Source organism: Pyrgilauda ruficollis, unplaced genomic scaffold (genome assembly GCF_017590135.1).
Source record: "Pyrgilauda ruficollis isolate IOZ18807 unplaced genomic scaffold, ASM1759013v1 scaffold8, whole genome shotgun sequence".
NCBI lineage: Eukaryota > Metazoa > Chordata > Aves > Passeriformes > Passeridae > Pyrgilauda > Pyrgilauda ruficollis.
In genome coordinates, this window is record NW_024529932.1 from 12,665,143 (window position 1) to 12,693,123 (window position 27,981).

General features: G+C 43.9%; 1 protein-coding gene across 1 annotated transcript; it reads right to left on the bottom strand.

Annotated features, from left to right (window-relative positions):
• Window positions 1-2,253: 2,253 nt before the first annotated feature.
• On the bottom strand, window positions 2,254-27,761 carry PANX1 (pannexin 1). The gene is made up of 5 exons (XM_041487274.1): window positions 27,564-27,761; window positions 17,864-18,003; window positions 8,412-8,635; window positions 6,283-6,953; window positions 2,254-4,607 (listed from the first exon to the last, which is right to left on the bottom strand). Exons 1-5 carry the CDS (start codon window positions 27,742-27,744, stop codon window positions 4,522-4,524), a joined length of 1,302 nt encoding a protein of 433 aa, XP_041343208.1. The 5' UTR covers window positions 27,745-27,761; the 3' UTR covers window positions 2,254-4,521.
• Window positions 27,762-27,981: the final 220 nt, after the last annotated feature.

Consider the following 27,981-nt stretch of genomic DNA (forward strand, 5'->3'; position numbering starts at 1 on the left):
AACACTATGATGTGACAGCTCTGTCAGAGATCACTAGTTTTTAATAATTTGAAGTTAAGGACATGTATCAGATGTTCTAAAAACACATAATCAGCCTCTGAAGGTACAACACTTGGTGGGATATGTTGGAGGGACATGTAGGGTGGTGATAACCAAATTGTTATGGCCTCATCCCTAGTGATTATTGGAAGTTGCTCTAGAAGTGAACTATTTGCCCAGAATTTGTCTTGAAGAAGTCCTGAGACAGAGCTCAGGAATGATCTGACACTTGAACAAGGAGGACAGCAAGGACCAAGCCCTTGGGCTTGGTAGCCAGCATTCCTGTTTGGCAGTGCCAACACATTCCAAGAGAAGCAGACAGTAGCCTTAGGCTCTGTTTCTCATCCTGCAGCTCAGATTCCCAGCAGAGAGGCCTTATTCTGAGCTGTGCAGCAGCATGGATTTCCCTCATCCCAACTGAGCTCAGACAAGAGGGAAGAAGCAAACAAAGCCCCCAGTTCCTCTGTTGGCGGATGGGAGATTTCACTGCTGTTGGTTTAGGTACGTGAAGTTTGTTAGTGTGCAAGAGCTAAAGCAATTGAAAGGTAGCACAGGCAGAGGGAGCCCAGGCTGTTTTCATCCCTGGATTGCTTACCCATTCAAATGCCTTCAAAGGCACCAGGCACTTTCCCTGGGCTCTGTGGGGAAAGCAAGAATCTGACTGAAGGGGATTAACTCAGCAGCCCCTGGGCTGGGTGGGAGTTAATTCCAACGCCAGGAATGTTGTTTGCATGAAGGTGTTTGGCTAATCTCAGTGATTATAAAAAGTTTGAGATGACTCACATCAAAGAATCTGAAGAAACAAAAGAGAGGATGCAAATTTTACTACCTAAAAAGATTAAACAGTGTTATAGTGTGAGTTCTTCGTCGCAGTCCTTCAGGGGAGGGTTGATAACATGACATGAACCAAACAGATATTTGAATATATAATGATATAAAGTCATAGTATTTTCACTACATTGTGTCACTTCAGAAATATATTTTTTAATGATTAATAGGAATAATTACTTCTTATCACTACACTAGTAATTTAGTAATTTAAGTCAAATATTCCATTATGAGGAAAGCAGTCTTCTGGAGCTTCTGGCCACACAGCCTGCATGACATAAACACACAAACTGCCCCTATCTACAGCTAGGTTTTCATTTGTGCCACTCTCACGTGGTCTGTGCAAAGTGGTGTTCAAAGAAAAGATTTCTAGGAAAGTTTACTCCCACGACACAGCTTTGATTCTTCCCCACTTCTGTGACAGACTCACGTGTGCCTGTACTGGGGGTTAAATCCCTCTTACCATCTCCCTCTTCAGAAAACCACTCAAGACCTGATTTCTGTCTTTCTGTTCACAAAGGGCAGTCAGGACATCCTTTGTTAATGGGGTTCTAGGCTTAGGCACTAAACTACTAATCAAAGCTGCTATTAAAACATCCACTGTTCCCCATAAAGAAAAAAAGGATCTAAAATATATCTTTATTCTAAAAGTGACTGACAACATCCAGAGGCAGAAAAACAGTGGGGTACTGCTGCTTTTAGAGGCACATCATCTGCTAATGGAATAAACATTTTTACTTGTTCTCTGCAGTTTAAATCACAAGTTTTGAATCTCACAAGAGCCACTGTAAGGCAAAGCACGTGCTGAAGAACTAGTTGCAACTCTCCTGCATTTAGAGGATTATTAATACCCAAGTGGTGGAGAGAGAAAGGACAAGAAGGAATGGCATGGACCAATCCTGAACCTTGACATTGTCATTTTACTTTCTGGAAAATTTAGAAGAGGAATATTTAAAAGAGTATAGTGGTGAAGGGGCCGAAAATAGACTCTTTTCCATAAGGCCTAAATTTGCACTCAGCCCATCTTTTGAAAATGGCAAAACACAGCAGGAGCAGTGCCACTAAAACATAAGTAGAACTGAGCTGGGCAGTTCAGAAACACATCTTAAAACCAGAAGATACAGCTGAAAAGTATGTGCTGACACTGTGGCAAATTTGTAGATAGTAAATTACATAGTGGATATGCTATTTACCATGTGCTGACATTTTCTGTTGCTCTGACAATTTTATGAGAACAAAAATAAAAAGAGCAGAATTATAATGACTGTCCAAAATGTTTTCTCAGGGTTTAGCATCAGACCACACGTATTTGCACTATGGCAACACGTGACCATTCCTGGAACCTTCGGACGCCTATGCTGTTATAGTTCACAAAATTGATTTTGTTTTTTTATTTTATAATTGATATAACCAAGGAGGATTGATGGGCATTTTATTGAACACTTTATAGAGGACAACAACAGATTCACTGCAGCAAGTCATATTTTTAAATACAAAAGGAGAATTAGTAAAAAGTTAGGTAAATATCCAACAAGAAACATGAACATGTGGCTTTCAGGAGCTTTGAATTTTAAAGACTGAAAACTCCACTTACATCAAACAGTTCAAACACACCCACATCACAAAATCTTAGTATTGCACTACAGCTCCTTGTCCAAGACATACAATGCACAATGTGCACCTGCACTGCCTACATACAAAGGACCATCAGCAACACATCAGCACAGCCAGACAGAATCTAGGAAAGGTCAAAGGGATCACAGGCTTGGTGGCAGAATTACGGCAGTAAAATTCAGCAGTGTGGACCACCAGTGTCCAACATAAGCCCTGTTTTGTGCTGGTAATGCAAGAGACATAACGATTACAGCTGTGCTGCTGTCCTGGGCAGAGGTAGCATAAAACTATGGCTTTAAAGACTTCTTTTAAAATAAGGCTTGTCTTACTTGAAAGCTGTAAGAAAATGGAAGAGTTCTCGTAATATTAGCCCTAAGTGTAGCACAGCAGCACTTTCAGATCCATTTGTTCACAGCAGCTGCCAGATTGATTTATGGGCACAATCTCTGAAATCTGCTGCAGCACATAAAGTGTTCTGTGCAAAAATGGTAACACCATTTACTCCTGTTTGCCCCTCATCCACAACCATATGGAGAGTGCTAGCAGACAGGAGCACAAAAGTGGGTGACACTAAGGAACTGGAAAATGGAAGTCCTACCTGGCTATAAAAGACATCCTCCTTTGTTTAAAAAGCCACCTTGGAAGAGGTGACAGGTAAGTCACTTCACTTTCATGGACAATACAGAAAAACAAGTCAGTATATCACATTTGTGAAAGATATACACTGCCACTGTGGTGCTTCACGCTCCCCACCCACCTCACCTTGCATCTAGTATTTCAAGACAGAGGTCATTTTAATACTCAGTGAAGGCTGAGGTCTTGGGCAGAAGGGACAACATTAAAGCTGAATTCTACTTTCTCCAAATGGTCTGATAACAAACCTATGTATACAAACACTCGTCCTTATTTTGTCTGTTCCAATACACTTAAGCATCTTTAATTAAAATACAGTCACAATGTGTGTGGGGGAGAACAACCTTTCAGAGTATTTACATCTACTTCACCTTGGCTGTCGGGTGCTTGGCTCTGCTGAGGCATTTGGATGCTACTTTGATGCAACTTTGTTTTTTCAAGTGTGGTTTGGAAAACAGCATAACTAATATTGCATTTGATACTACAAACACATTGAGAAAAATTCTACACATAAAAATATTACAAAACAATTTCAATAAACCATTACAAAAATATAACCAATTTCACTTATCTTCAGTCCAAAACTCCAAGGCAAATTTATTAGACACTAAGACCAAAACAACTGAGGGATAGAAATTAAACCAACACTTAGCTTACACATCATTACATTTTGTAAAAACAATGTTAAAACATATTAATTTATTAATACATAGAAAATTCAAAATCCCTAATATTTACAGTACCTTCTTAACACTAAAACTGTTTGTAGTTTCTTTTCCACCAGTGTCAAGTACTTAATCCCAGACATGAATGTTGGGATGACTAACCAAGACATCTCAGGCTGAACAGGGTAACCTCTATTTTTCCCTGAAGACACAGCCAGTACCAGTGGCAGCCACCACCCAGGACAGATTAACCAGATTCATTATAAAACCCCACCCCCAGTCCCTCTTTTCCAGGTCAGAGAGCCCAAGTGAATTTACTTAAACCCCAGAACTGAGATGGCCACTGCTGCAGAGCAACGCTTCAGAATGCAATGTGGCCGTACCATTTTGCTAACTGCAGGGTTATGTTTCCCATCCCTGTCCAGCATGGAGCGAGCTCTGTCCAGCTGCCAGCTTCAACTGCATTCAATGCACACCACTTGTTACTCATGACAGAATTGTTTTGTTCTTTCTCCTCCTCGTGCATGGTTTGATTTTTTAAATAAATAACGGAAGAGTACAACAAGCTTTTTCAGGCACATGACTCCTGATTATTATATAACAAATAGTCTGTAAACCAGTTTGGCCTCTGGGGAACTGTCAGGGGACTCAGAAGGTTGCATTAAAGAGCAGCACCTTGCGCTGAGCGCAGTGGAGGAGCCTTCCCAGGGAAGGGGCTCCTGGCTCCTGCAGCTGGGAAGCATCAGCACGAAGAATCTATAAGTCTTTGGCGAAGTCTCTTGTCTTCTCTCGTATTCACACTGCCACTTGCATCACGGTCTGCCAGAACTGAAGAGAAGGCAAAGTTTTAGAAGAGAAAGGGCCATCAAAGCACTCGACAGCTTCTGGTGCACAGAGGATCTGCCTGTGCTGCACTGCTGGCTGGCCTGTGCTGTCCCCACAGGAATCCCGGGTGCCCTGCACATCACTCTGCCAGAGCCAGCCCATACCACTGGTTTGCTAACACATGCCCTAATAAAAACGTGCTGACACCAGAAGGGACAGGAAAAGACGATAAGCTGTGGGTGAAGCTCTGCTGATGGGTGTGGAGCCTGCAGCTGTCCCCAGGCAGAAGGAGAGGGGCTGCACCAGCCCGAGCTGGTCAAGAACACAGCAGCTTCTTTCTGCAATCTATTTTAACAGAGCGTCAAGCATTAGCTTGTTCTGATCTAGACAAAAATAGATCTTTGAAGTGTTTTCGTGAGGTGAAAACAATGTCAAAAATTCTGCTTTCAGATAAAAATGAGTCAGATTTTCTATTAACTTTTTCAGCTCCCTGAGCCCAGATGTCCACTGAGGCTCTTATATTTTACTTCCAAACCCACCTGTCATTTCAAAAATGGACAGATTTGAAAGGAAAACTATATATGCTGTCAGAACTACTCCAAGCTGCTGCACAAGAGCCGGCTGCCAAAAGGGCTTCTTCTGGTTCAAAAAGAATTCTCCTTATTTTTTCTGAATTCTCCTGTTTTATAAGCTGACTTGTCCAAATCTCAGCCTAGCACAACTGCTTGACTCAAGGACAGAGGAACAGCTAACCCCTGGGTACTGATGCTTCTTTTTTATTAATTACAGGGCATAGCTTTCTGAAGAGAAAATAGATTTATTCTTTTCCTACCTTTGAAACACCTCTTGAACTTTGTCTCAGCATTGTGCTCACATACTCAGGTAAGCTTCTAAATGTTTTAAAGCACCATCACTTTTGGTTTATACCTCTCCCTGGACATTGGGCTTCTCTAATTCTGCACTTGAGGAAGGAACTGGTTTGACAATTAAGATATGCCACAATTTTTAGGACAGAACCCTAGACTGGATTGTATATGAGTGACTGCTCAAGTGCAGACTGATGGGATTTCCAGAAAACCGTTGCATCAATCCAGATTGACTTGGACCATTTTGATAAAAATCACTTTACAATCTCCTTGCTCTCTACGAAAGTGGGAACAGGAGTGTGTTTACTGACCCCAGTCCCACTTCCCTTCTTTTGTCATTTCCTGCTCCTCTGCCAGCAGCATTTCTGAGCATCAGACTTATTTTTATATTCACCCACGACTTCTGCCAAAGCCTGAATAGAAGCAGAAGCAGCAGGTACTACACTTTGGAGCCAATTTCTGAAGAAATGTCCTGAAACCAGCAGCTTTCTCACCCTAACTGCTTCAAGCACAACCCACCCTGAAGCTCTCCTACTGTGCAGGGAGAGTTTAACTAAGTTTAATTTTAACTTGGGCAGTTAAAGTTCAAAGAGCTGAATGAAGCCTGTTAGTGCCAGAGCAGAGGTGCCAGCAAGGACCACCAACCCAACAAACAATCCAGGGTTCAGCTGTGCCACAGATTTACACCACCACATTCTTCTGAGGTTACAGCACTCACACAGCAGGCAACATAGCAAGGACTAAGCAGGTCCATTACCATACAGAATATATTAGTAAGGTTTTGGTAGGAATACACATCTAGATCAGCTTACCTTGTAACTCTGTTGCATCTTTTTCCAGCTCTTCTGTAGTTGTTCCTTCAGGCTTCTCCAACTCAGCAGTCCCTGGCTTCCCATCTATGGTATCAGTCTTAATAGTACCAAGGTTCACCAAAAGCTGCATGACATCAAACTTCTCAGAAACTGCAATGTTCTCCAGCACTTTGAGGCATTTAAATGATTTAAGTTCACTCACGTTTTCCTCAAGAAAGAGGAGGTAAAGGCTTAAGTCATCAAAATGATTTGACTTAAGTTTCAGAACATCAAAAGTTGGCAAGATTTCATACACTTTGAGAACACCTGAATTCCACCTCCATGGAACAAACATTGCATACACTACCAGGGGCATCACCATCAGATAGACTATCAGGTTCATATAGCTGAGTACCTTGAAGACACCAACAGCAATAAGCTTGCACTGAACCACTTCTGGAACAGCTGTGTCATTCTTAAGGATCCCAGTTTTGATAGTGCACAGAAACTCATCACTCAGAGAGGAGAGACTAATGTAGTAGCCCAGATAAAGGCATGCAATGAAAATAATTATTAGTGTGAGCAAACGGCAAGTAATGTATTTAATTATTAAGCACTTGGAATTCTTTTTTGTCTTCAGGTACTGCTCCACAATTGGGTATTTAAAGTAGCTTTCAGATATTTCCCACAAACTGAAAAAGAGAGAAAAAAACCCATCAAATCATACAGATCAGAGCAACATTCACCTCCCCCAAATACCAACAAAACCTAGTACTCTAAATGAGATAAAAGGTTGGAAACCTTCTTAAAATCATAGAATCACAATACGGTTTGCATTAGAAGGGTTCTTTAAACATCATATATTTCTGCCACATCCCTGTGCTCTGCTATGGACAGGGACACCTTCCACAAGACCATATTGCTCAAAGCCCCATCCAACCTGGCCCTGAGCACTTTGAGAGCTGGGACATCCACAACTTTCCTGGGCAACCTGTGCCAACCTCACCATCCTCACAGGGAAGAATTTTTTCCTAATGCCCAATCTAAACCTACATTCTTTCAGTTTAAAGCCATTCCTCCTTGTCCTATCACAACACGCCCCTCTAAAAACCCTCTCTCCAGTTTTAGGTACTGGAAAGTGCTTTAAGGTCTCTCTGACACTTCTTCAACCTGAACAACCCCAGCTTTCCCAGCCTGTATCTGTAGGAGAGGTGTTCCATCCCTCTACTCATCTTGACAATACTCCTCTGGACGCACTCCAACATGTTCACATCCTCTTATTGAGGTAGATCAAGGGTAGTTTTATTGAAGTCAGTAGAAAACCAATAGAATAGCAGACAAATGAAAAATATCAACACTCTAATACAGAAAAGTCGCTTTAGAAACAAAAAAGAGTTCCAACACTGGAAAATGGAAAAAAAAGTACAGCCCTCACAGCAACAAAATATTTTTGTTCTTTTCCAGTACGAAACAGGTGCAGTAAGCAAATCCATGCAGAAAAGCAGACTCTCCAAGCACGTGTTCAGTAACAGAACACTAAAAGGCTTTTTACTTGCCAAGACCTAACTCCACATTTCACAGAGACCAAAGACTGCTGCATTACTTGTAACCCCACACAGAGAGAGAAACAGGTACCCTTGACCTACAAAGAAGCAGGAACTGCATCTGGTTGGAGCAGTGCACCAACTTGATCAGAAGGGGAAGGGGTTGCTTTTGTGGGTTTTGACATTTGGGTTTTTTAATCATTTTTCTGATCAGAAGCTTTGCAGACCTAGATCTTAAAGAACAGGAGATGACAAGTAACTCGACAGTGTGCAAGCGACTGTCAAGAACATTGAGAACTGAGGACTGAAGTGTCTCTTTTCTTACACTGGTGGGCAAAACTACTTAACACCTACTGCAACTAAAGAAATCAGAACGTCTCAGGTAATAAGTAATCTGAAGAGCTCATTACATGTTTTCTTTGAAAAAAGAAAAGTTCCAGCTCCAAGGGCCAAAGTAATCATTTCAGATATCTTCTTTTTTTTTAACCAAACTTAAAATTGTGTCAGGTCACCATTCAAACCTTTGCAGTACATCTCTAAGTGGGTACAGATGTCACATCTGTCACGAACTTGAAGAGCAGAGAAAGCCAAGCCCCAACATCTTACCTCTGTGTCAAGTTTTCATTAGCAGCTGGAATCAAGTCACTGGGGTCTCTGGGCTCTCCACTTCGAATGCTATTAGCAGCTTTGATTGCCCTGTTATAGGCTTTGTCAAGTTCTTCCATAATAAATTTCAGGTCTGAGGAAAGGTGAGGTGCTGCAGTGAAGCGCCAGAACAAACATGGTAGATACAGCAGGATAGCAACAAGCAGAAGGATGTATGGGAAGAACTGCAGGGAGACAAAAACCCTGCATAAGTAAAATGTTAGCCTATCACCATCACTCCCCATAAGGATTATGTTTCCTAGAGGCCTAGCAAATCCCTATAATTTTACTTAAATCCTTCTACTAAAACCCAATTTTAGTTATGGGATTGCAGGGAAGGATATGCAGGGAAGCAAAATCTCTTTTCAGACAGCTCCAGCAAGTTTGCTGCTGCTTAGAGCTTCCCCCCACCGAAGGAAAAAAAAAGGTGCCATGATCCTGATGACATTTTCAATCCTGATAACAATTTCTGCGTATTCAGAACCACTGGAGCTGACATTGAGAAATACAGCATTAACCTGGGGAAAAAACAAATAGCACAGCAAAGCAGCTATCAGAGGGGCTGACTGAAAGAAGACAGCATCATCCAACTCTCCCTCCCCAATATGTCACCACTGTTCACAGCAACTAAAACACTCCCAATACCAGCAAAATCTCTCCTGCTTTCCACCAGCTGTCAGGAGGTTAATGAATAGAGCTGCTACAGCTCTGCCTCTGCCTGCAGACACACGTCTCTTCAGAGTGCATCCAGTGACTGTAAAGGATATAGGTGTGATGTAATACTTCAGGGTATTTAAATATTTTCAGATAACATGTAAATGGGAACCAACACACAGCATCAGAGTGGTCTGGTGGCAATGCAGCACTGAGAAGTCAGCCCTTACATGGTCACAACTGCTTAGGGAAAGGGTTAAAGCAGGTATAAAATACAAGTTTGAAGTTTTTCCATCTTTTTTCTATTCATCAACAAATAGTTTTTGTCATGCAATTTTAACTCTGATTCTTCCCAGCTGCAGGAAAGATGGTGTTTCTATGTACTCTGACATTATATTAGAAGCATAAAATCATACATAATATTACCCTTACAGAGCCACGATGTAAGACCTGGTTAGACAAGCAGTTTGGTAATGAAATGTACTGCAAATTCAGCCAACCTCTAATTCATTATATTCAGCTTTTGCTAGCAAGCACACACAACTCAAATCTAGCATCAGTTCATAAGGAACTTTACATCAGTTGAACAAATATGAAACAGATATAAGACATCATAAGTGTTACAGCCATGTGCCCATGCACGTTCATTGGCAAAGCCAGTGGAGATTTTCAGAGTAAGCTTGAACTGAAGTCATTAATCACTGCAAGTGGAAAAGCTACACGTACATTTGCAGGTATTTAACAAGATGAAAATCTGGGCCTAATATAACTATGTTAACTTGTGTTTGCATTAATCAAGAGAGATTAAAGTTTTGCATGCACAAAGTAAGTAATTTGATGTTATGGAACATTTTATTCAGGAAAATTACTTCTAATATCACCTACCATCAAAGCAAAATCCTGTGTTATTACTGGCAGTAGGAATGCATATGCTGTATTAGACCTTAAATGACTGACTCCCCCTACCCAGAGCAGCCCATTAAAACTGTGCAGAGCTCTGCCCTCACTATTGCCTCTCCCTCCTCTCTGCACACAACAGATAACGTCAGATCATCTTCCTTCTCCCAGGTGTAGACCTTCCAATTGAGATGTTAAGCTCTGGCATGTCCATGTATTTTGGACATATCATCAACACAAAAATTTGGTCTTCTTATTTATCACTGTGGACAATGCCACCAGGTCTGAGTCCTGATGCCTTGGTTTACCCAAAACTTCATGGTTTCATGTCCAGGCTCTGTCAGTCCTCTGAATTCTGTATTATGTAGAAATAGAAACAATCTGTCTTTGAACCCATCTTTTACTCACCTAAGCTCCTCTAAGCTGGTGCAACACATTTTCCATAGGTCTTAGCAAATGCTTAAGATTGCCTGTATAGCTGCAAAGCCTGTTTGACTTCACTTACACCTGTGTTATACATCTCTGAGCCACCTTGCACTGATGCCAGGTGGGGAAAGACACAACAAAGACACATCTGATTTAGCAAGGAGCAACCAAAATGCCTTACACTGGCTTACACCACTAGGATTTAGTACTCACTCTTTCACATTTTACAGGCATAACAAGATTTATTAATTCCTTTTCTGACCCTCAAAACTGGAAACGCTGTCAGCAGTATCCCATACAATCCTAGAGATCTCTTTACCCCGAGTACTACAAGACATGAGGCAAGATAGTTTTCACACTGAAGTTACAGCCCCAAACCTCCATTGTTCCAGCCTCCACTTCTTCCTTTCTAACTCAAAAGAATTCTGCACTTGTGTAGCACATTGGCAGCAGCCCTCTTGCTCCATCCCAGATGTCCTCCCATGTCCCCTTCCAGCCTGCCCTCATTAGGCTGTTGCCTTAAAAAAACCAGCCTCTGCCATCTTGCACCTCCTGTTCTCAACTCCTTCACCACGGCCTCCTCACCTGGCAGCATCACACTGCTGGGGAAAAGGCACATTTGCAATGCATTTGCTGGGCTTCCTCTTGCCAGGCTCTCATCACTCCCAAAGCTGCAGCTTATGGCAGTGTAAGTGAACTCTATGCAATTCTTTTCTGAATAGTCTCAAAACTGGAGCAGTACACAATCATTAGTGCAGCTCTTTTTGTCTTAGAACAGAAGTCTCTATTTGTCACCTTTACCACAGCACCTGATGCACAATTCCATCCTTCTCAGATCCTGGCTTTTTTAAAAATCAAAGATACACTTGTTCTACTTAGTAACAGTAGGCTTAGATAACCAGCAAATTGTTTTGAATCATTAAATTTAAAGTTTAAGGTCTTGAATGACAGGGAGAAGTGAAAATGCAAAGTCATCTGGCATGAGTCCTAGGTTTCAGAGCAACAGACCTGGGTCGTCCAGCTCATCTGACTACATTTGACAGTCAAACACAATGACTTCCCATTCTAAGAAGAGGACCCTGTGGTATTTGTGCACAGACAATCACGTGCCATCAGCCTGTCTTTTATGGTTTATGGTTTTACGGTTTATTTGCTCCCAAGGCGCCGAATGCACAAGGAGGAAATGCCCCTTCAGTCTTGGGCAGTTTGAGCATTGAAGTAGAAGGAAGCGTCACTGATCCCAAGAACTGTATGGTCAAAGGTATGCCAGAGGAAGACACTGGCCCAGAAGTGAAACTCAGTTTTTACTTTGCTGTGTAGTTATCAAGTTCCTTCTCGACAGATTCCGCATGAGACTGACAAAGTAAGTGGTGTGTGCAGCAGGGACTCAAACTGCAGTGCCCTGTAAGTTTTCTGCTGTGTCCTGCTGAGCTCCCGAAAGCTAAGGATGATGGAAGCAGGTTCTCCTGCCTTGCTTGGCCCTTAGTCTGATGGCACACTGGGGGGAACAGCAGGCTCCCAAGGAGGCAGAGCACTTGGAAGCCAAGAGGTTGCCCCTGTACTGCTGCACGTCATTCACTTGACAAGCCCTTGAGGCCTGAGAACATTCCAGGCTGTTTGAGTAAATTTGTTAGTACCCAGCTACTGTTCAGCAAGAACATATACACTGGTAGAGAAGAAGAGGCATTTGAGCAGTGCATCTGCAGAAGCACACAAGGTGCTGGAATCACAAGGCTGTCTTTGGAAGATGCATGAGTGCCACACTTCCCTGAAGGTGAAAGATAAAATCAGACCAAAGCACAAAATAGTCTGTCATCACCAGCTTCAACTCTGCTAAGATGAAGTAAATACACAGCAAATAAGTTAGAAGGGCATTTAAAATAACAGCTTTATAATCTCAAATATGCTTTTATCATGCAAAAAAATATAGCTGGAATTGGTGGAGTGACGCAAAGGGCATTTTCAAGGACCTAATCTACAGAAAGCTTGCCAGGGTCTGGATAAAAATGTCTGGAAGAAGATGAAAATAACTTTAATGGTATTTAGAAAACAACAGCTTTCTAATTTTACTATATCTTCAGTCCCTATTTCCTCTAGGCAAACACTATACAAGTGACTGAAAGCATTCTGACTTCCACCTACCTGACCATGGTCAGAGAGTAACTTAAGTACAATAGCACAAAACTTGAGCTGCACAGTTCTGGGTAACAGCTTTGAGAAAATTAACTGGCAGACAATTAAAAGAGTGAAGCACTGAATTGCCGTCATTAAAATACATGAACGTGGTGAGATGCCTCCCTCTTCAGTTCCAATTTTGGAAAAAGCCCAAGCAAAGGCACTAGTCACCAAACAGGCTAATGGCAGTAATTACACGTTTCCAGAAGCAAAGGCATTAAACTCCCTCTGGATATGACCCTGTTCCTGTTTGCAGCAATGGGAGGTGCTCAGCAGAAACAGCTACAAAAGACTGATCATTCCAAATGAGGACCTGTCCCGTCTCCAAACCCACAGGTGAATCTCAAACCCTATGTGATCTTTAACCCTCCAGTTACATACTTTCTTTTTTGATACAGCTTCAAAACTGTTCTCCAGTTTCAATTAGCTCAAGTCATCATCACCAGTGGAGGCTGTGATGGCTGTATCCAGTTTATTCTGGACTTTGGGGGACAGATGGCAACATGGTAGTCAGGGGCTGCCTGGAACAGTGACCCAGACCTCTTGCTGGTGCACACAAGTCAATCATCACACTCCATAAGCAGTGGGCAGCCCAAGGCCTGGTAAGCTTTCCTGCATGGCTACAGACTGCATGCCAGCTTCTCCCCCTGAGCGGGATACCTCTCAAGGTTACTCCTCAAGGCTGAGAAATTCCTTGCTGTAACACACAGTCTGTAGGTGATTAACAGCATGCTTGAAATCTTAGCTAAGTGATATAAAGGACTGACAGTGTACATACAATCATTTAGACATAAACTGTTAAGTGGTCTGGGGCGAAGTTTGAACCTATCCACACCTGAACTCCCCTCTGAGAAATTCAGAATACAAAGGAATCCTTTCTGAACCTCATGACTCAACAGGAGGGTCTCTCCAACAATTCTCATTCTGTCCTCTATGCACTAAATAATGAAATGTATCTTCCCAATGAACCTCGATTAACCCCTGCCACATTCACATTTATTGAACTGCATTGACTCTCTGCTTATATTAACACATTGTTGCTTCTCTCTTATAAGAGAAGTGGATGACTCCATCTGCCACAGACTGAAGTAGCTCTAGCACTACACTTACACAAAATTATTTCTAAATGCATCTGCATATGGGTGTCCTTGCTCTGACAGCCCTTAATCTCTCTGGGAAGGGTTTACAGGTGAAATGTGAGGAGCCCTCAGTCAACTAAGAAGTTGCACAAACAATGAGTCACTAGAACCAGGTAAAAATCACGATTATAACTGTACCAGCAATATAATAAATAACCCCAAGGTTTGTTTTGGCGTATTCACAGACAAGTGACTCAAAGAACAACTCTAGGGTCCATGGTTAACTTTATTTCTTTTACAAAAAGAGAGAGTTTTCACATCATTTTACTTCATGCATACGAAGACTGCAGACCCACTCTCTGTAGGCAATGCTTCCAGCAGGTCCCAAAGCACTTGTCCTGCAGTTTGAAAGATCTGAGCCTGACAACTGACCTCTCCTGGCTGTGCCACATGTGAGGACCCCTTCTTTCAGTCAGATGAATTGTTTGCCTGCATTTCATATGAGTACAAATCCCCTTTTTCTGAACAACCCTAAACCTCTTCTTTGCTTACATTATCTTCTTTGCTTACCTTATCTTCTTTGCTTCTCCCCAGTTATAGCAGACTAGAACATACAGTTATTTAAAAAATCCCTAGAAGACTCTTGGTCATAGGCAGCTCCATCCTAGCAATCCAAATTTTAGGGCTATGAAGTGGTCATCACTCAGTGTTCAACCACCCCTCAACTTGCTTGGTTGCTATCAAGAGCCAGTAAGATGATGCTCACTGTTCTCCTGCTTGAGTTTTTATAAATTTCTCTGTGCACTATGGATTAAAAAGGCTTCACAATGCAGTCCCCTCCTCTCCTCCTCCACTAGACTGCGAGGACTGCCCACACACAATGGCCAAAACCTTTTCTTCTTCCAGTTAAGGATCAAGACAAGTTTTACAAAAATAACTTGTGACGTGGAACACTCATCTTTAGAGACAATAAGCAAACTACCTGCACAGGGCAGTCAAGTACAAAACTCCTCCATCCCCATCACCACTGACTGTCTGTCTTTACCACTCATATCTAGAAACCAACATCTCTGTTCTGACACTTCAGACAGACACAAGAAACCTCTTAAGGGAATTAAACCTGAAGGGAAAATCCCATAACAAAACAGAGGCAATGAAATAGTGAAGCCTGACCAGAGTAAGTTTCCTCAATGAAAAACCTGAAGAGGACTGTTGTCAGGGGACTCAGCCATATAATCATTTTGACAGCTCTTTCACTGACAAAGAGAAGGAAATCTTAGCATCAAACTAAGAATACAGGCAGGACCTACCACAGTCTCTTCTTTATATTCATCTGCAGGTATTTTGTTCATTGAATTGTGCATTTTAGTACACAACTCATTTTGCTTCCTGCAAAGGGTTATCCACTGTGAGGAGTTTCCAGGATCACTGGAAATTTCAGATCTCCTGTTCTCCATGGAGAGAGGTCCTGGGCACCCTCTAGGAGCACAATGACCACTGGAGAGTCAAGGCACCCTGAAGTTTGCAGTATGGTCCTTTTCCGCTTCCAAACTGATAAATTCAACCCCTGAGAGAGATCTCCTAGAGCAGAAAGGACAACCAGTAAAGGTGCCAAGCTTGAGGGAGTGCCCAGAACTGAAACTTACACTTTACTGTTCAAAAAACCAAAAATCCCAGAGCAAACTTGAACTCTGAAATAGGAGGGAGATGGAAAGGTTTCAGTTTTTCTGAAAAAAAAAAAAAAAAAAACCAAACAAAAAAAACCCACCAAAACACCTCTGGAGAGTTTGATAATCCTCCAGAGCAACCAGATGTTGAGAACAAAAGCAGTGCAGGTCACTACATGCTGGCTTTGTCACCAAAGATCTACCTGCTCCTACTTCCTTCTGTGCCACTCTGAGCACTGCCCCAGGAGGCAGCACTTCTGACACAGCACAGAGAGCATGCCAGAAGGAAATCCATCCATTTTAATCAGTAATGGGGCCTACAATCTCATTCCCCCAAAACTTAATAGAATGCCTCCTTAAGTGTTTTTTTATGGACCCTTCCAGCATGCCAATATAGTGAGATACTAAGTGAGTCAGAGTTTTGGAAAGAACCTGAGATGCCCTGCAAATAAAAGCTCTGCTTCCCAGAAAGCAGGAAAAAAGTTTTAAGTGTTAAGAATAACTGGGCCTAATGAGCCCTGCTGTCCCTCTGTGTACATCCCTGTAGATGCAGAGTCAGGTCTCCACTAACCTGAGCACAGGAAGTCTCCCTTTTCTCCTTAACACCACTGTGCTCCCAAAAGGCTCTGCTCCAGCCATTTTTAAAATAATTACCTAGCCAAAATCTGCAGAGCAATGAGCTTGTAGATATTTTGCAGTGCAAGGGTTGGGGGGGAACCCAAGTCTGACTGCAGAAGCGATCCCAAACCACTGAGCAGCTGTTGGCCCTGGATGCAAAGAACAGCCTTAGATACCAGAGTGGGAAGCAAAGTTCACTGTTAAACAGCTGTAATACCACTCCTTCCCTGTAAACTCGTAAAGCACGGAGGCTGATGAACAACCAGAAGTATATTAGTTAGTATTGACCTCCAAAGAGCACCTGCAGCTCCCAATGTCTGGATCAGAGGGTGGGTGGCCAATCATGGATCTAGGAAGATGAGTCACCAGCCTCTGCTACAGCCCCTGGCTCAGCTGAGCAGATGCACTTCCTGCAGACAGTCTGCAGGATATTTACAAGGAAACATCATATGCCATACACGTCATGGAGAACTGCAGCAGTTTCTGATACAGCACTAGTCAACAAATTAACATGGGTTGCATCATAAAAGTATGAGCCCTTAAGCTATTCGTGGCTGCCAAACAAGCAGACTTAATGCTATCAGCAGGTGACTATCACATGAAATTCAACACAAAAAATTTGGGTAACAAGAGCTCATTCCCTCCAAAGAAAGGGGCAGCAAGGTGGAGTTTGTTTGCTGCAGGTGGAGTTTCCAGCACTCTGAGATGTTCCAGCAGCTTCAACTGGCCTCTGTAGAAGGTCTGGCTGAAGTGGAGCCCTAACTGCGCAAGGAAGAGTCCAGGCTAGAAACCAACAGAGTCTGGCTTTAATATTCATGAAACACATGCCTATGGGGTCAAGGTTATCACTGGAGCTAATTGGAGAAGACAAAAGTAAATCCTCAATTAATGATTTGAGTCAGCAAACAAATCAGAGACAGCCTTGAATAGCATCTCAGAGACTATACCACCAGATGACTGGATAATAAAATCTGAGGCTCAGGATACAGAAGCAAAAGCCAGAAATACAGGTGCTGCTGGTCTCATACCTGAGCTCCCTCTAGAACCAGGTTCTCCTCTGCTCCCAGATGCCAGGGGTTTATTTGCTGGGGCAAGTAATAAAAGGGCTGAGGAAGGCAGAACACAAATTTGCAGAGCCCAGCAGGCATTTCTGACTTTGGCATCAGCACTGCTCAAGCAAGCCAAAGCTGCCTCTCGAGTTGAGTCAGCTCCAGGCATTGTCATGGCATTAACCCAGTGTGTAATTCCTGCCAAACCCCAGCTAACTGCTTTGAGCCAGCTCAAGTATCTCAATACCTACTGCACTTTTAACCCATAAAATAAATTTCCTTCTGTGCTTTATATGATACTGCTTTACCTGAAGCAATGAAAGCCAGCTCATGGTTGGCCTGCGGACATGCAGAAGAGCACGCTGAAGACAGGGGTTGAACCTGTTGGTACCAGTGATTCATTTCATCTCCCCCCAAAATGCCTATCTGCCACAAGTCTCTCTCTCCATGCACAACTGGCCAAGGGTAACACAATAAAAATATAAAATGTTTTTATTACCCTGTTTTCCTAAAATAAGCTTTTACAAGCATTAAGGTAGTTGTTGTGTCCTGTATTCCAGTTTTAAAATAGTTCCTGGCTAAAGCCAGGTGAAGCATTCACTCCAGGACAACACAGCAACATTAACATTTCTCTTGTGTCAGATTATTTTATCAGACCCTTTATTTAAAAGCAGAAAATACCTTCTCTAGCACTACCCTCTTTGGAAGTAAGGGAAAGAAAACATTCTAAAAATACAGAGTCAAATCGAAAGCAAGGACTACAGCAGAGCAGAGAAACAAGAAAAGTGAGACAAAGGTAGGTTTCTACATGGGAATAACTTTGCCAGGAGATGGAGACCTATACATACTTTATGCAGCCACAGGGGTATGTTTTCCAAGTTGTTGTGGGATGCTTGCTTCTGCTGCACAGCTGCCCAGCAGTAGGAGTCCACATAAGCAGCTTGTCGCCAGGAGAAAGAACTGGGTGCAAAACAGCTTATCTGAGCACCTGGGAAAACAAAGCAAAAGTTATTGCAACCTCAAAAGATATTTAAAAAGGCAAAAAACAAGTTTAGGAAGAAAAGCCCACATTTAAGATGTTATGGTATCCAAAGTTATCAGGTTAAGTGATCAGACAAAGCCCAGCAGTCCTGCAGGGAGGAGGGTCCTGAGTTCCCACTGCCCCCAAAGGCTGTAACTCCCACAGGGATCCATCTAAGGATGTTCCTAAGGGTTGAGACAGCACATTAGAACACCTATCTTTTAGGTCTGTTTCCGTAAGTCTTGTGGGGAATGTGACATTTAAGACCTTTCCCACTTGCACTTAACCCAGGTTGGCCAAAGGGGAACTAACAGATACAAAGTGTGACCAGATCAGACCCGAGGCAACAAACACCATCACACACCATCAAGTCACAGCTTCCCAAAAGCACAACCTACAGCTCACATGTCTACTCTAACAAGACCTCCAACACCATTCCTGCAGCCCAGCAGTCACTGCAATGATGGAAGGGCAGGTTTTCCCAGGGTGCTGCTACTTCTGCCTCTGAGACTGCACATTATTTGGAAGGGTTCACATTATATCTGTGAAAACAAGGACTTCCTCCTGTAATTTTTGGCAGAGAAATTGTGGCCCTAGATACCTCCAAAGGGTGCCAGGCCCCTCCTCATCAGTGCAGTGAGGTGCTGTGTCCAAGACTATGCACAACACTGTCCATTTACTCCCAGGACCTCTCCACCTGCTCAGGAGCTTCAAATTAAGATCAAGGCCCCAGCTGACAGCAAGAGCAGCTATTTACCAGCCTAAGGGTCAAATTCTGCTCTGGCCAGTCACAGGCACCAGGCAACTCCTCCCACAGCATACTTCAACAAGGAAAAGTGGTTATGGGGCATGGAGTACCAGTGGCTCCTCAGGTAACACCAGTAAAACAGGATGAAGGGGTTCAACTTTCTTCCTGCAGCTTTGATAGTGAAAGCAATCCCCCCAACACACATACACTTCCACCAGGCTTTCAGAAATGTTGCAACAGGACAGTCATTTCACCAAATAATTACACAGAGTGGACATGGCTCTTCCATGAACATTTCTTCTAAGAGCAACAATTCTGCCAATATCAAAAGACCAACAGGGGAAAATCTGCTATATTTTTTCCCTTTAACACATTCATCTAAGTTATGCTAATGGAATTGCTCTGTGCTTTATGGGAGTAAGTATATAAAACAAGCCTGTATAATTTGTCCTGCATTTTAGCTAGTTTAATTTTCAGGGAATAACAACTTCTTTTGGAAAAGGACCCAACTGCATTCGCCTTGTAACTTCTACAGCCTCTTTACAATGTAGCATAGTCAAGGAGCTTTATGAATAAAAGCCTTTCCATATGAGTCACTATTATAATTATTTCTAGGGCTGTAGTATCATAAAGACATGGTTTGATCATCATGGTTTGACCTGTCACAAGTCTCCCTTATGGAAAACAAGTCACTGTTTATCAGAGCAAAGCTCACGTGATTTAGCTAAGTTGGCACCACACAAGCACTTGCACTCCCCCAAAGCCTGGGGAGTTTTTGTTTTCCAGATGACTTCCATTAGCTGTAGAAACCAAAGAAACAATATATTGCAGAAAAAAAAAGGGGGGGGGTGAAGAAAGCAAAGAAAAAAGTAGGCATTTAATGTCTGCTGTCCACTGGATAGGGACCATTCATGCCCTGCTCTCATCATTTAACCAATCTCCTGCTGGTGGCTGTGCCCAGTGTGGAGCAGCAAACAAGGGACCTTTTCAAAGGAAGAGCAATGGAGTGTTCAGAAAGATGGTTTGTCTTATTCATGTTTGTGTATCCACAAAAAGAAACACATTCCATGTGTTCATTCTCATTAATGGGTGGAACACCACTTAAAGTGATGGAGTGTTTAAAAGGCAGAAGTGAGGAAAAAGGCAGGCATGCCTCTTCTCCAAAACTAGGGATGAAAAAGGCATCCAGCCTCCTTCTCCAAAATGTCATGTGCACAGCTTCACACCAGAATAGCTACAGCAATGCCAATGCTGCAGCAGAGCAGAGACCATCACTCACAATCCCCAGTGTTTCAGCAGGGACACGAAAAACCTGACTTGGGAGCCAAGCAGATGGAGCTCAGCCTCAAGCAGGGGGACACTCCACTTGTTGTACTGGTTTTTAACTATCTGATTGCAGTCTTGTTTGTAAACACTTGTTAATTCAAATTACAACTTTGCAGTAATGGTAGTAATATTAGGACTTATATAGGGAAGATATTTTTGTGCATCATCCATACAAAACACAGACCATTACATGCCTCAGGAAATGGTCATAATTTTCCATCTTTTTTCTCTTCCTTCTCTCCTCCAAAGGAGTAACAGCAGTATAGAGAGATAATTTACTTTATGTTACTTTATGTAATCTATGGACTATTCTGGAGGAAGTTGAAAAGAAAATCCGTAGTTTCTATTAGAGAAATTTGGCACAGGGCTACATGCCTTCCACAGACTGGCTGTGCACAGAGCTATGCACAAGGCTGGTTTATGAGAGGCTAATAGTCCTCTGCTACCACAGGAACAGCCTCCTGGCTTGGTGACATGAAGCCACTGCCTTCCCTTGCTCCCACAAGTAATAGCCTGGGAAAGAGAAAAGCAGCTAACAAGCCCATAACAACAGGGAGATAAAATACACAAGCAAGAAGGATGAGGAATAACAAAAGACTGCATTTGTTAAGCAGTTGCCACAACAGTCTTTGGCCAATTTATCATTAGTCTTGGCAACAGACTCTTTTTGTAATCATTTCCTGATACTAAATTAGCTTTGGAGAGGGAGCAATAAGGACTTGACTTTTACTTTTGCTAACAAATGAGGATTAAAAAAATGCCATTTATGATGGCTGTCCTAAAGACAGATACCCCCGAAAGAGCTGCAGAAAACTAAGGCAGCAGCAGGGGTGCAGCCACATATGATGAAATGACACTTTTCCAAGAGCACTAAGATTACCAGATGGGGCTGGCTGTTGGCAGCAGGAATTACTTGCAGGCATGCAACTGAGTGCAGAGTACAAGCCTGAGTCACTGCAGCCAGTGCACAGCAAGGATGAGCTGTGGCACACCTTCATGGGTGCTTTGCCAACAAAATTCCAGCTACTGCCTCCACATCTGGACCAGAAATACCTTTTTTCCCCCTGCAACTGGCTCTTCTGCAGCTCCTATGCAGGAAATCTGTCTATGATAAGAAACTCTCAGAACCTCAAGGAAATCTCAGATTGAAAGGAGAATCCCTGTTCAGTGCTGGACAGCTTTGCTGGGTCCAAGGCAGGATGAGCTGAGGGATCAGCACCCTCTGGCTGCATCCTTTACGAAAGAAAGGGTAAAGCCAGCAAGCCAGACTGGTTTCCTCTTCAGTGGCTCAAAACCTCTCTGCTGACTTACACATCTAATTAAGAAACTGCAGCTAACAGACAGGACATTCAAAAATCAATGTTAATCACAAGCTTAACTATTTTTCTTGAACCAGGATCAAATGATTGCAGTTGACAGGCTTAAACCTTCAGTAAGTAATTATTTGGCTTCCAACACACTGCACTTACTGCAAAAAGATTTGCATACGCTTGGAGGAAAACCTGGCCAGTAATTTTTACTATAATTTTCCACAAGGCAAAATGAACTTGCCGTGATACCCAAACATCTGATTTCCTCTAGCAAGAATTGTGCCCTTTAGTAGCCACTAAACAAAAACCTAAACAAGAAAATCAAGGCACACATAGACAATGCACTGACTGCCAGGCACCATCCAACACACATCCTCCACACCAACATTAAAAAAAATATTTTAAAGAATGAAAAAAGGCATCCCAATGCATACCAAAGAAGAAACAAATGTACATGTGGAGAGCAGACCAGAAGGAATGAGCAAAGTAGAAGGTTGGGTGAAACAGAATCTGTTGAAGAAGAAAGTATGGAGCAAATGGGTGGACTGGAGAAAAGAACCTCTTCCCAGGGGTACTTTGGCAAAGGAGTATGAGCAGAATGTAAAGCTCAGGTGATACAATGTTTAAGCGAAGTGGGTCAGAGGAATTAGCAGGTATGGTTCTCTCTCTACAGGGCTGCAAGTTATTCCTCAGAGAAGTCTCAAAATCACGCACTGGGAAGAGAACTGGGTATTTATCAAATGACAAATTTTTTGATTCATGGGGAATAGGAATTATGAATTATATTTCCACCACTGAGATTTAAGGAAAACAAAGAAAGTTTCGTGGGAAAAGAACTGGGTATTTATCAAGTGATAAGTTTTTTGATTCTGGGGAATAGGAATTGTGAATTATATTTCCACCACTGAGATTTAAGGAAAACAAAGAAAGTTTCCCTTCATCTGAAGGAGAAGCATTACAAAACAGTAGCAATGACCACCAAGCTTCCCTGCCAGCATGGGTGCTACCCCAAATCTCAGCAACACCAGAGGCCCATGATTTTTACATTTACTCTGGCAGCTAAAGCAGCTTACCGTCGTTTCCCCAGGAAGTGTAAAGCTGGCTCTATAGGAGTTAAACAGAAAAAATCTTACCAGCAGCTGAAGATGCTCACACAATGACAGTTCATAACTTGATATTAAAGCAAATGTTTTTACAAGTTTGCCCTGGCTGCCCAGGCAGGCCTGTGCCTGATGCTGGAACTTCTGCTCTTTCCTGAGCACTCCTTACATGCCAAAGAGCAGCACAGTGTATCCTGCTGGGATCTGCACCTCTCTGACAGGAGTGCTCAGCCGGTCTGGCTGCTCTGGGCTGAGGCTACTCACACACTCGCTGTCTCAGTTCTTCATTAACGCCCTGGGTTTCACAGCATCCTGCTGAATTAAATGCAAGGTGTGCAACAGTCAGCTATTAGCACACAGCCTGCTTCAGCAGCTCTGGGAGGCGTTTTTCCAGCTCTCAGCCAGCAGCTGCCATAGTAATAGTCTTTGGCTTAATTACACCCAACACAACTTTAGCCCCCAGCTCTTACGAAGTCACAAGATAGGATTTTTTCCTAAGAGCCTCCCCAGGAACTTGTGAATGTGAAGAGAGAGTGACACCAGCAAGGAGGACCAAACAGGGAGGTACAAGAGAAGAAAAGAGCCCAATTCAAGAGTTAAAACTATTTTTCAGTATATTCGTTGTGATTTAGTCTCACAGTTGGGAGGGGTTTTTTTTTTTCCCTTTTCTACACATTTTATTCTCATGACTGCTTCAGACACATTATTAACTTATCTAGAGAGATACAGGCCCAGCTGGACATGCACTGATGCCATCGTGGCTCCCACAAAAGCTTCTGGGATGCAGCACCCAGAGTTCCCCACTAACACCCTTCACACTGTGTTTTCTGCCAGCCAAAGCACCTCAAATCCCACAGGCAGCCAACTGCAAGGATGGAAACTAAAATAAAAACCAAACTTGGTGAAAAAAGAGCCCATAAACTGGGTGAAAAATGAGCAGGGCAAGTAAGGATTGCCACCACTGGGCAAGTCCAAAGTGGTCAGTGGTGTGCATTAACCCCGTGGTGTGCAGAGCACAAGGCAAGGCTCCACCTTCCCACCTTTGAGCATCCTCCAGCATGGTAAGATACATGAGAGAGCACCAGAGGGAAAAAAGATGGTAACATTTTGACAGATTTGTGCAGATGCTGTGGGTTGGCCCATGGTCTGGTACTTCCTAGCCCAGCATCCTGCCACAACTGATAAGCCAGCTGCACCAACCAAGCCTTCATTATGATTATAACCAAGTTTCCCAGCTGTCTACACTCAACATGTGATGGCTTCTGCATCCTGGAAAGGCTTACAAGGTGTTTTCTTACATGATAAAACAGAGATGCTCAAACAAGTGGATTACTTCATCCCAGCTATGTATGAGCCATGCACAACCAACACCCAAACCAAACATGTAAGGGCTGCTGTGGTCACCACAAAATTCCCTTCTTTCCGCTCTCTCCCTCCCTTCTGGTCCCTTCCCAGCCATCACCTCCCACACAGGCTGCAGGGAATGCTGCCCATCGCACAGCTGTGCCTGGAAGCTGTTGTATGCAGGAGGTCAAACATCATTTGGTGACAAACCTGGATGAGCAGCTCACAGTTGCCTTCCTACAGAAAAAAATGAAAATATTTGATCTTGAGCGGACAGCTCTCACATCTGCTTTTCTTTCAGCTGCAACCTGAGACAGCCATTGATACTTTTTCCAGAATTGAGCTGAATTTTGGCAGAGGCCAAAACAAAGCAGTTTGTTTCAATTTCCTCTCTGCTTATCTGACTGTACCTGCTCAGGGCTGCAGCATCCTGCTCCAGGCAGTACCCTGGGAATAAATAAATAAATAAACATCTATGTTTTCAGCCAAAGTGTTTACAGTAAGAAAGCGCATCTTGCAATACACAATCTGAGTTCAGAAACTGGAATCTCAATCCTGACTCAGAGCTGTTCTTACTAAAAATGGCACAAATAAAACTATTCATTTCTGGCTCATACACTGCTGAGGATGCCCCATCTTTCAGGGGTTTTTTTTCCCCCTTTGTAAGAAGAATTGCCGATGTAGCTATATTTAGGTGGTTTCTGTTACCACACTACCTGACCACTTCTAGTATCATTTACCCAAGAACTGCCAAATAATATAAAGAAATAATATCAAGCCACGATATAAGGAATATACATGTACAATACAATCCTCACAATCCTATTATTTCCATTTTCCCATTCCCAGTATATACAGAATTGCATAAAACTATGTAAAATTGTATAAAACAAGGTGTAGCTGCAAAGAGGTAACAGGTGCAGGATTTCAAGCAGCAAAGACTCCCAGGGATAGCAGACAACAGATCAGTCACTGCTTAACTACTACCAGAACCAGCTTAAAATCCTCACAAAACTACAACTGCCCATGGGTTTCTAAAATATAGCAAAAAGTAAACTCAGGTTAGTTCTCCTCCTGCCCCTGCAGAATGGCAAAGCAGGGCTCAGGCACTAACCCCAGAGTTTCAGCACTGCTCACTCGCTGGGTGCTACAGCTGGGTTTTCCATGCCTCCAGCAGAGAAATCCTCTGTGATTCAGCTGGAATCTCATTTATTTCCTGAAACTCCCATCAAAACTAAAAGTTACTTGGTGGCTTCAGAAAACTTCCATAGCCTTTGTAAGCATTTTAATGATTTTGCACAATTAAGAGCAACCGCGCGTAGGAGGAAAATTGCAGGTGTCTGACACCACACTGCAGCGGAACAGGAAAGCACAGCAGGAAGGGAAGCTGACAGGATGAGGTGCCAAGAGAACCTGAGGTGGGAAGAATGCAATTATCCCAACAGAAATAGGAGCTGAGCATTCATTTTTGGAAAGGGTGTTCAGTTTTTGTACTCTGAGCAGGTATTTCCACCAAACGCTTTCACAGCCACCTCTGAGTTGCTCTTTTTCAGACCTAAAAATGAACCCTGACATTTTCACTCAGTTTAGCACTCCTGAGCTTTTTCAGAGAGTGATTAGACCACAAAGTGTTTGAAAACAAACCTTGCTGTCTATTTCATCACCAGCTGAACACCACAGCACAGACAACCAGGCATTTGCAGTCCCTAAAACCCTCAGTGTTCCCTCAAATGCCTTAATGGAAGCAGTTTTGGGGTGTCCCATAAGCAGCCAGCCTGCTGAGCTGCAAGGACTGTGTGGGCAATAGGTGACAGCTGTCACAGCAGCATGGCTGATTTACTATCACTTTCTGTATGGACACCACGTGGTGCCGTTTCACCCATGCCCGGAAATAACAATAACAAGTACTTCTCATATTTATTTGCATATTTCTTTTTCAACTAAAAAAAGCTCAGTTTTCAACCCAGTGTTTCCTTCTAACAGGTTCTCAGGATTATAAACAAAAAGAAACATTAGCAAGATGCAGCCCTTGTTTTAATTCTTGCTTTATGAATTTACTGCACTCACAGATTCAACTAGAAATAATTGAAAGATGAGAACTTAACTCATCTGAAAGAAAGCCACACTTTACCGATCTCTGCAGTTCAACTGTGTGTTTGATCTTTGCGTAAGGGACTAAAATTCAAGAAATAAAAGAAACATTGGTACCCAGGCACTGTTTCAAACTGGACCCAGCAATTCTAGAGTAGAAGCAGAAAGAAGAATTAAGGGGCCCACAAACAAGCTACTGTATGGAAATGCAAACCCTCTTTTTCATTGCTTTAAGAGGAAGAAATGTGCATATATCAGTACCAGATCTAAATCTAAAAGAAGCAGGTTAGAGTGCAAAAATATGGATGTATCCATCCAGTTTCTGGATGAACAGAGCTGCCATGGGGCTCAGATCTGGTCTCAGCATTCCCAGTCTGGTTGTCCTTCACTTCCCCACGCAGTTAATTGTGGGCCACAGCAATCTGGTGCAATAGGGGTGTAGCTGTTTGTAAATACAGCAACCTGGAGCATCTTATCTCTCAAGCAATCGGTATCTGACTAATGCTACTCATGATGGCTTTGCACAGATTCACCACTCATCCAAAGTCCCATTCCAGTCTCCACTCTCCTGACATGCAATCCTGTAGATGATGGAGATCTGGTATATGACATTGAATGCCGATAAACAGGTACAGCAAATTCAGCTATCTCTTTGAAAGGCTGGAAATCCTGTGATTCACCCCTGTCTCAAAATGGACAGCATCATATATACACCTTTGAGATCTTCATTCATATAGTGCTATTCTTAGCAAATCATAGGAAGGCTTGGGTTGGAGGAGACCTCAAAGATCATTTCGTTCTACTCCTCATGCCAAGGGCTGCTGCATGATCACTTTTGTAACTTGGGGAGGTTGGTAAATAAAAAGATGGTAAAATAATTGGGAAACTTGGCCTTTTACTTGTAAAGCATAGCTTCATCTACCGAGTCACAGCAGAAATTGAAAACTGAGCGGGAACAGCTGCAGGAGGGGATAGGAGCAGCGGAAAGCTTTAGAGAGCTCTCCCACTGCCCGTCCTGAGGGTCACCAGCCCCACCGAGCCGCCTGCGGCGCCAGGCAGAGCGCTGACAGCCCTTCTCCATGGCACCTGTCCCTGACAGCTGAGCGACACCGAGATCCTACCGCCACACGCGCCGGGAGCGGAGCAGACGGGCACCTCCCGGGACACATCCCGGCTGCCTGCTCCAGGCTGAACTGCGCCGGGAAACAAAGGGCGGCACGGCTTCAGCGCTCCCCGTCGCTCCCGCGGGACAAGATGCGCCGGCTGGGCTGACAAAGCTCCTGCTCGGGAGGAGTCGAGAGAACGGCAGCGGCCAGGGAATGCCCCAGCGAGGAGGAGGGCACGGGTAAGCGCGGGGAGGGCGGCCCGGCACACCTGGATGAGCCTGCTGCCAGGGATGCTCTCCAGGACGGCTGTTTTCTGGGAAGGCAGCTTTCCCTCCCGCGGCCCAGAGGCGCCCTCTGCCCCGCCCCAGCGGGAGCCCCGCCGCAGCCGAGCCCCACCGAGCGTTCCCGCCCGGAGCTCCGCTCCGCCGCCCCGCCCGCCGAGCCCTTTGTCCGCCGCGGGAGGCGCCGGGAGCCGGGAAAGGGGGGCTGCCTTCGGAGTTACCGATGGAGACCTCCTGGGCGAAGGCGAGGGAGATGAGGAGCAGCGGCAGCCCCACGGCGATGCAGGTGACGATCTTGTCGAGCGCCAGCTCCAGCCGCAGCCCCTTGTAGCGCGTCTCGGGCGGCTCCTTCAGCAGGAAGTCGGAGAACACGTACTCGGTGGCGATGTGCGCGATGGCCATGGCGGGCACGGCTCCGCACGGCTGGGCCGGGCTGCCCCGGGCCGTGCTGGGTTAGGCCGGGCTGGGCCCCGCCCGGCTCCGCCCGGCGCGGCTCGGGAACGCCCCCGCGGCCCGGCCCGGCCCCGCCCGGCTCGGGGCGGCGGGCGCGCTGCGGCGTCCTGCGGCTCGGGACGGGCGCTGGGGCAGTGCCGGGAGCCCTGGGGTCACGGAATCGCACAATGGCTTGGCTTAGAAGGG

Coding starts and splice junctions, on each gene's coding strand:
- PANX1 (XM_041487274.1), bottom strand. CDS start 27,744: ATGGCCATCGCGCACATCGCCACCGAGTACGTGTTCTCCGACTTCCTG. Junction 18,004..27,563: donor CGCCCAGGAGGTCTCCATCG/GTAACTCCGAAG, acceptor TTGTTTTCCCAG/GTGCTCAGATAAGCTGTTTT. Junction 8,636..17,863: donor TACCCCTGTGGCTGCATAAA/GTATGTATAGGT, acceptor GTCTCCCTGCAG/TTCTTCCCATACATCCTTCT.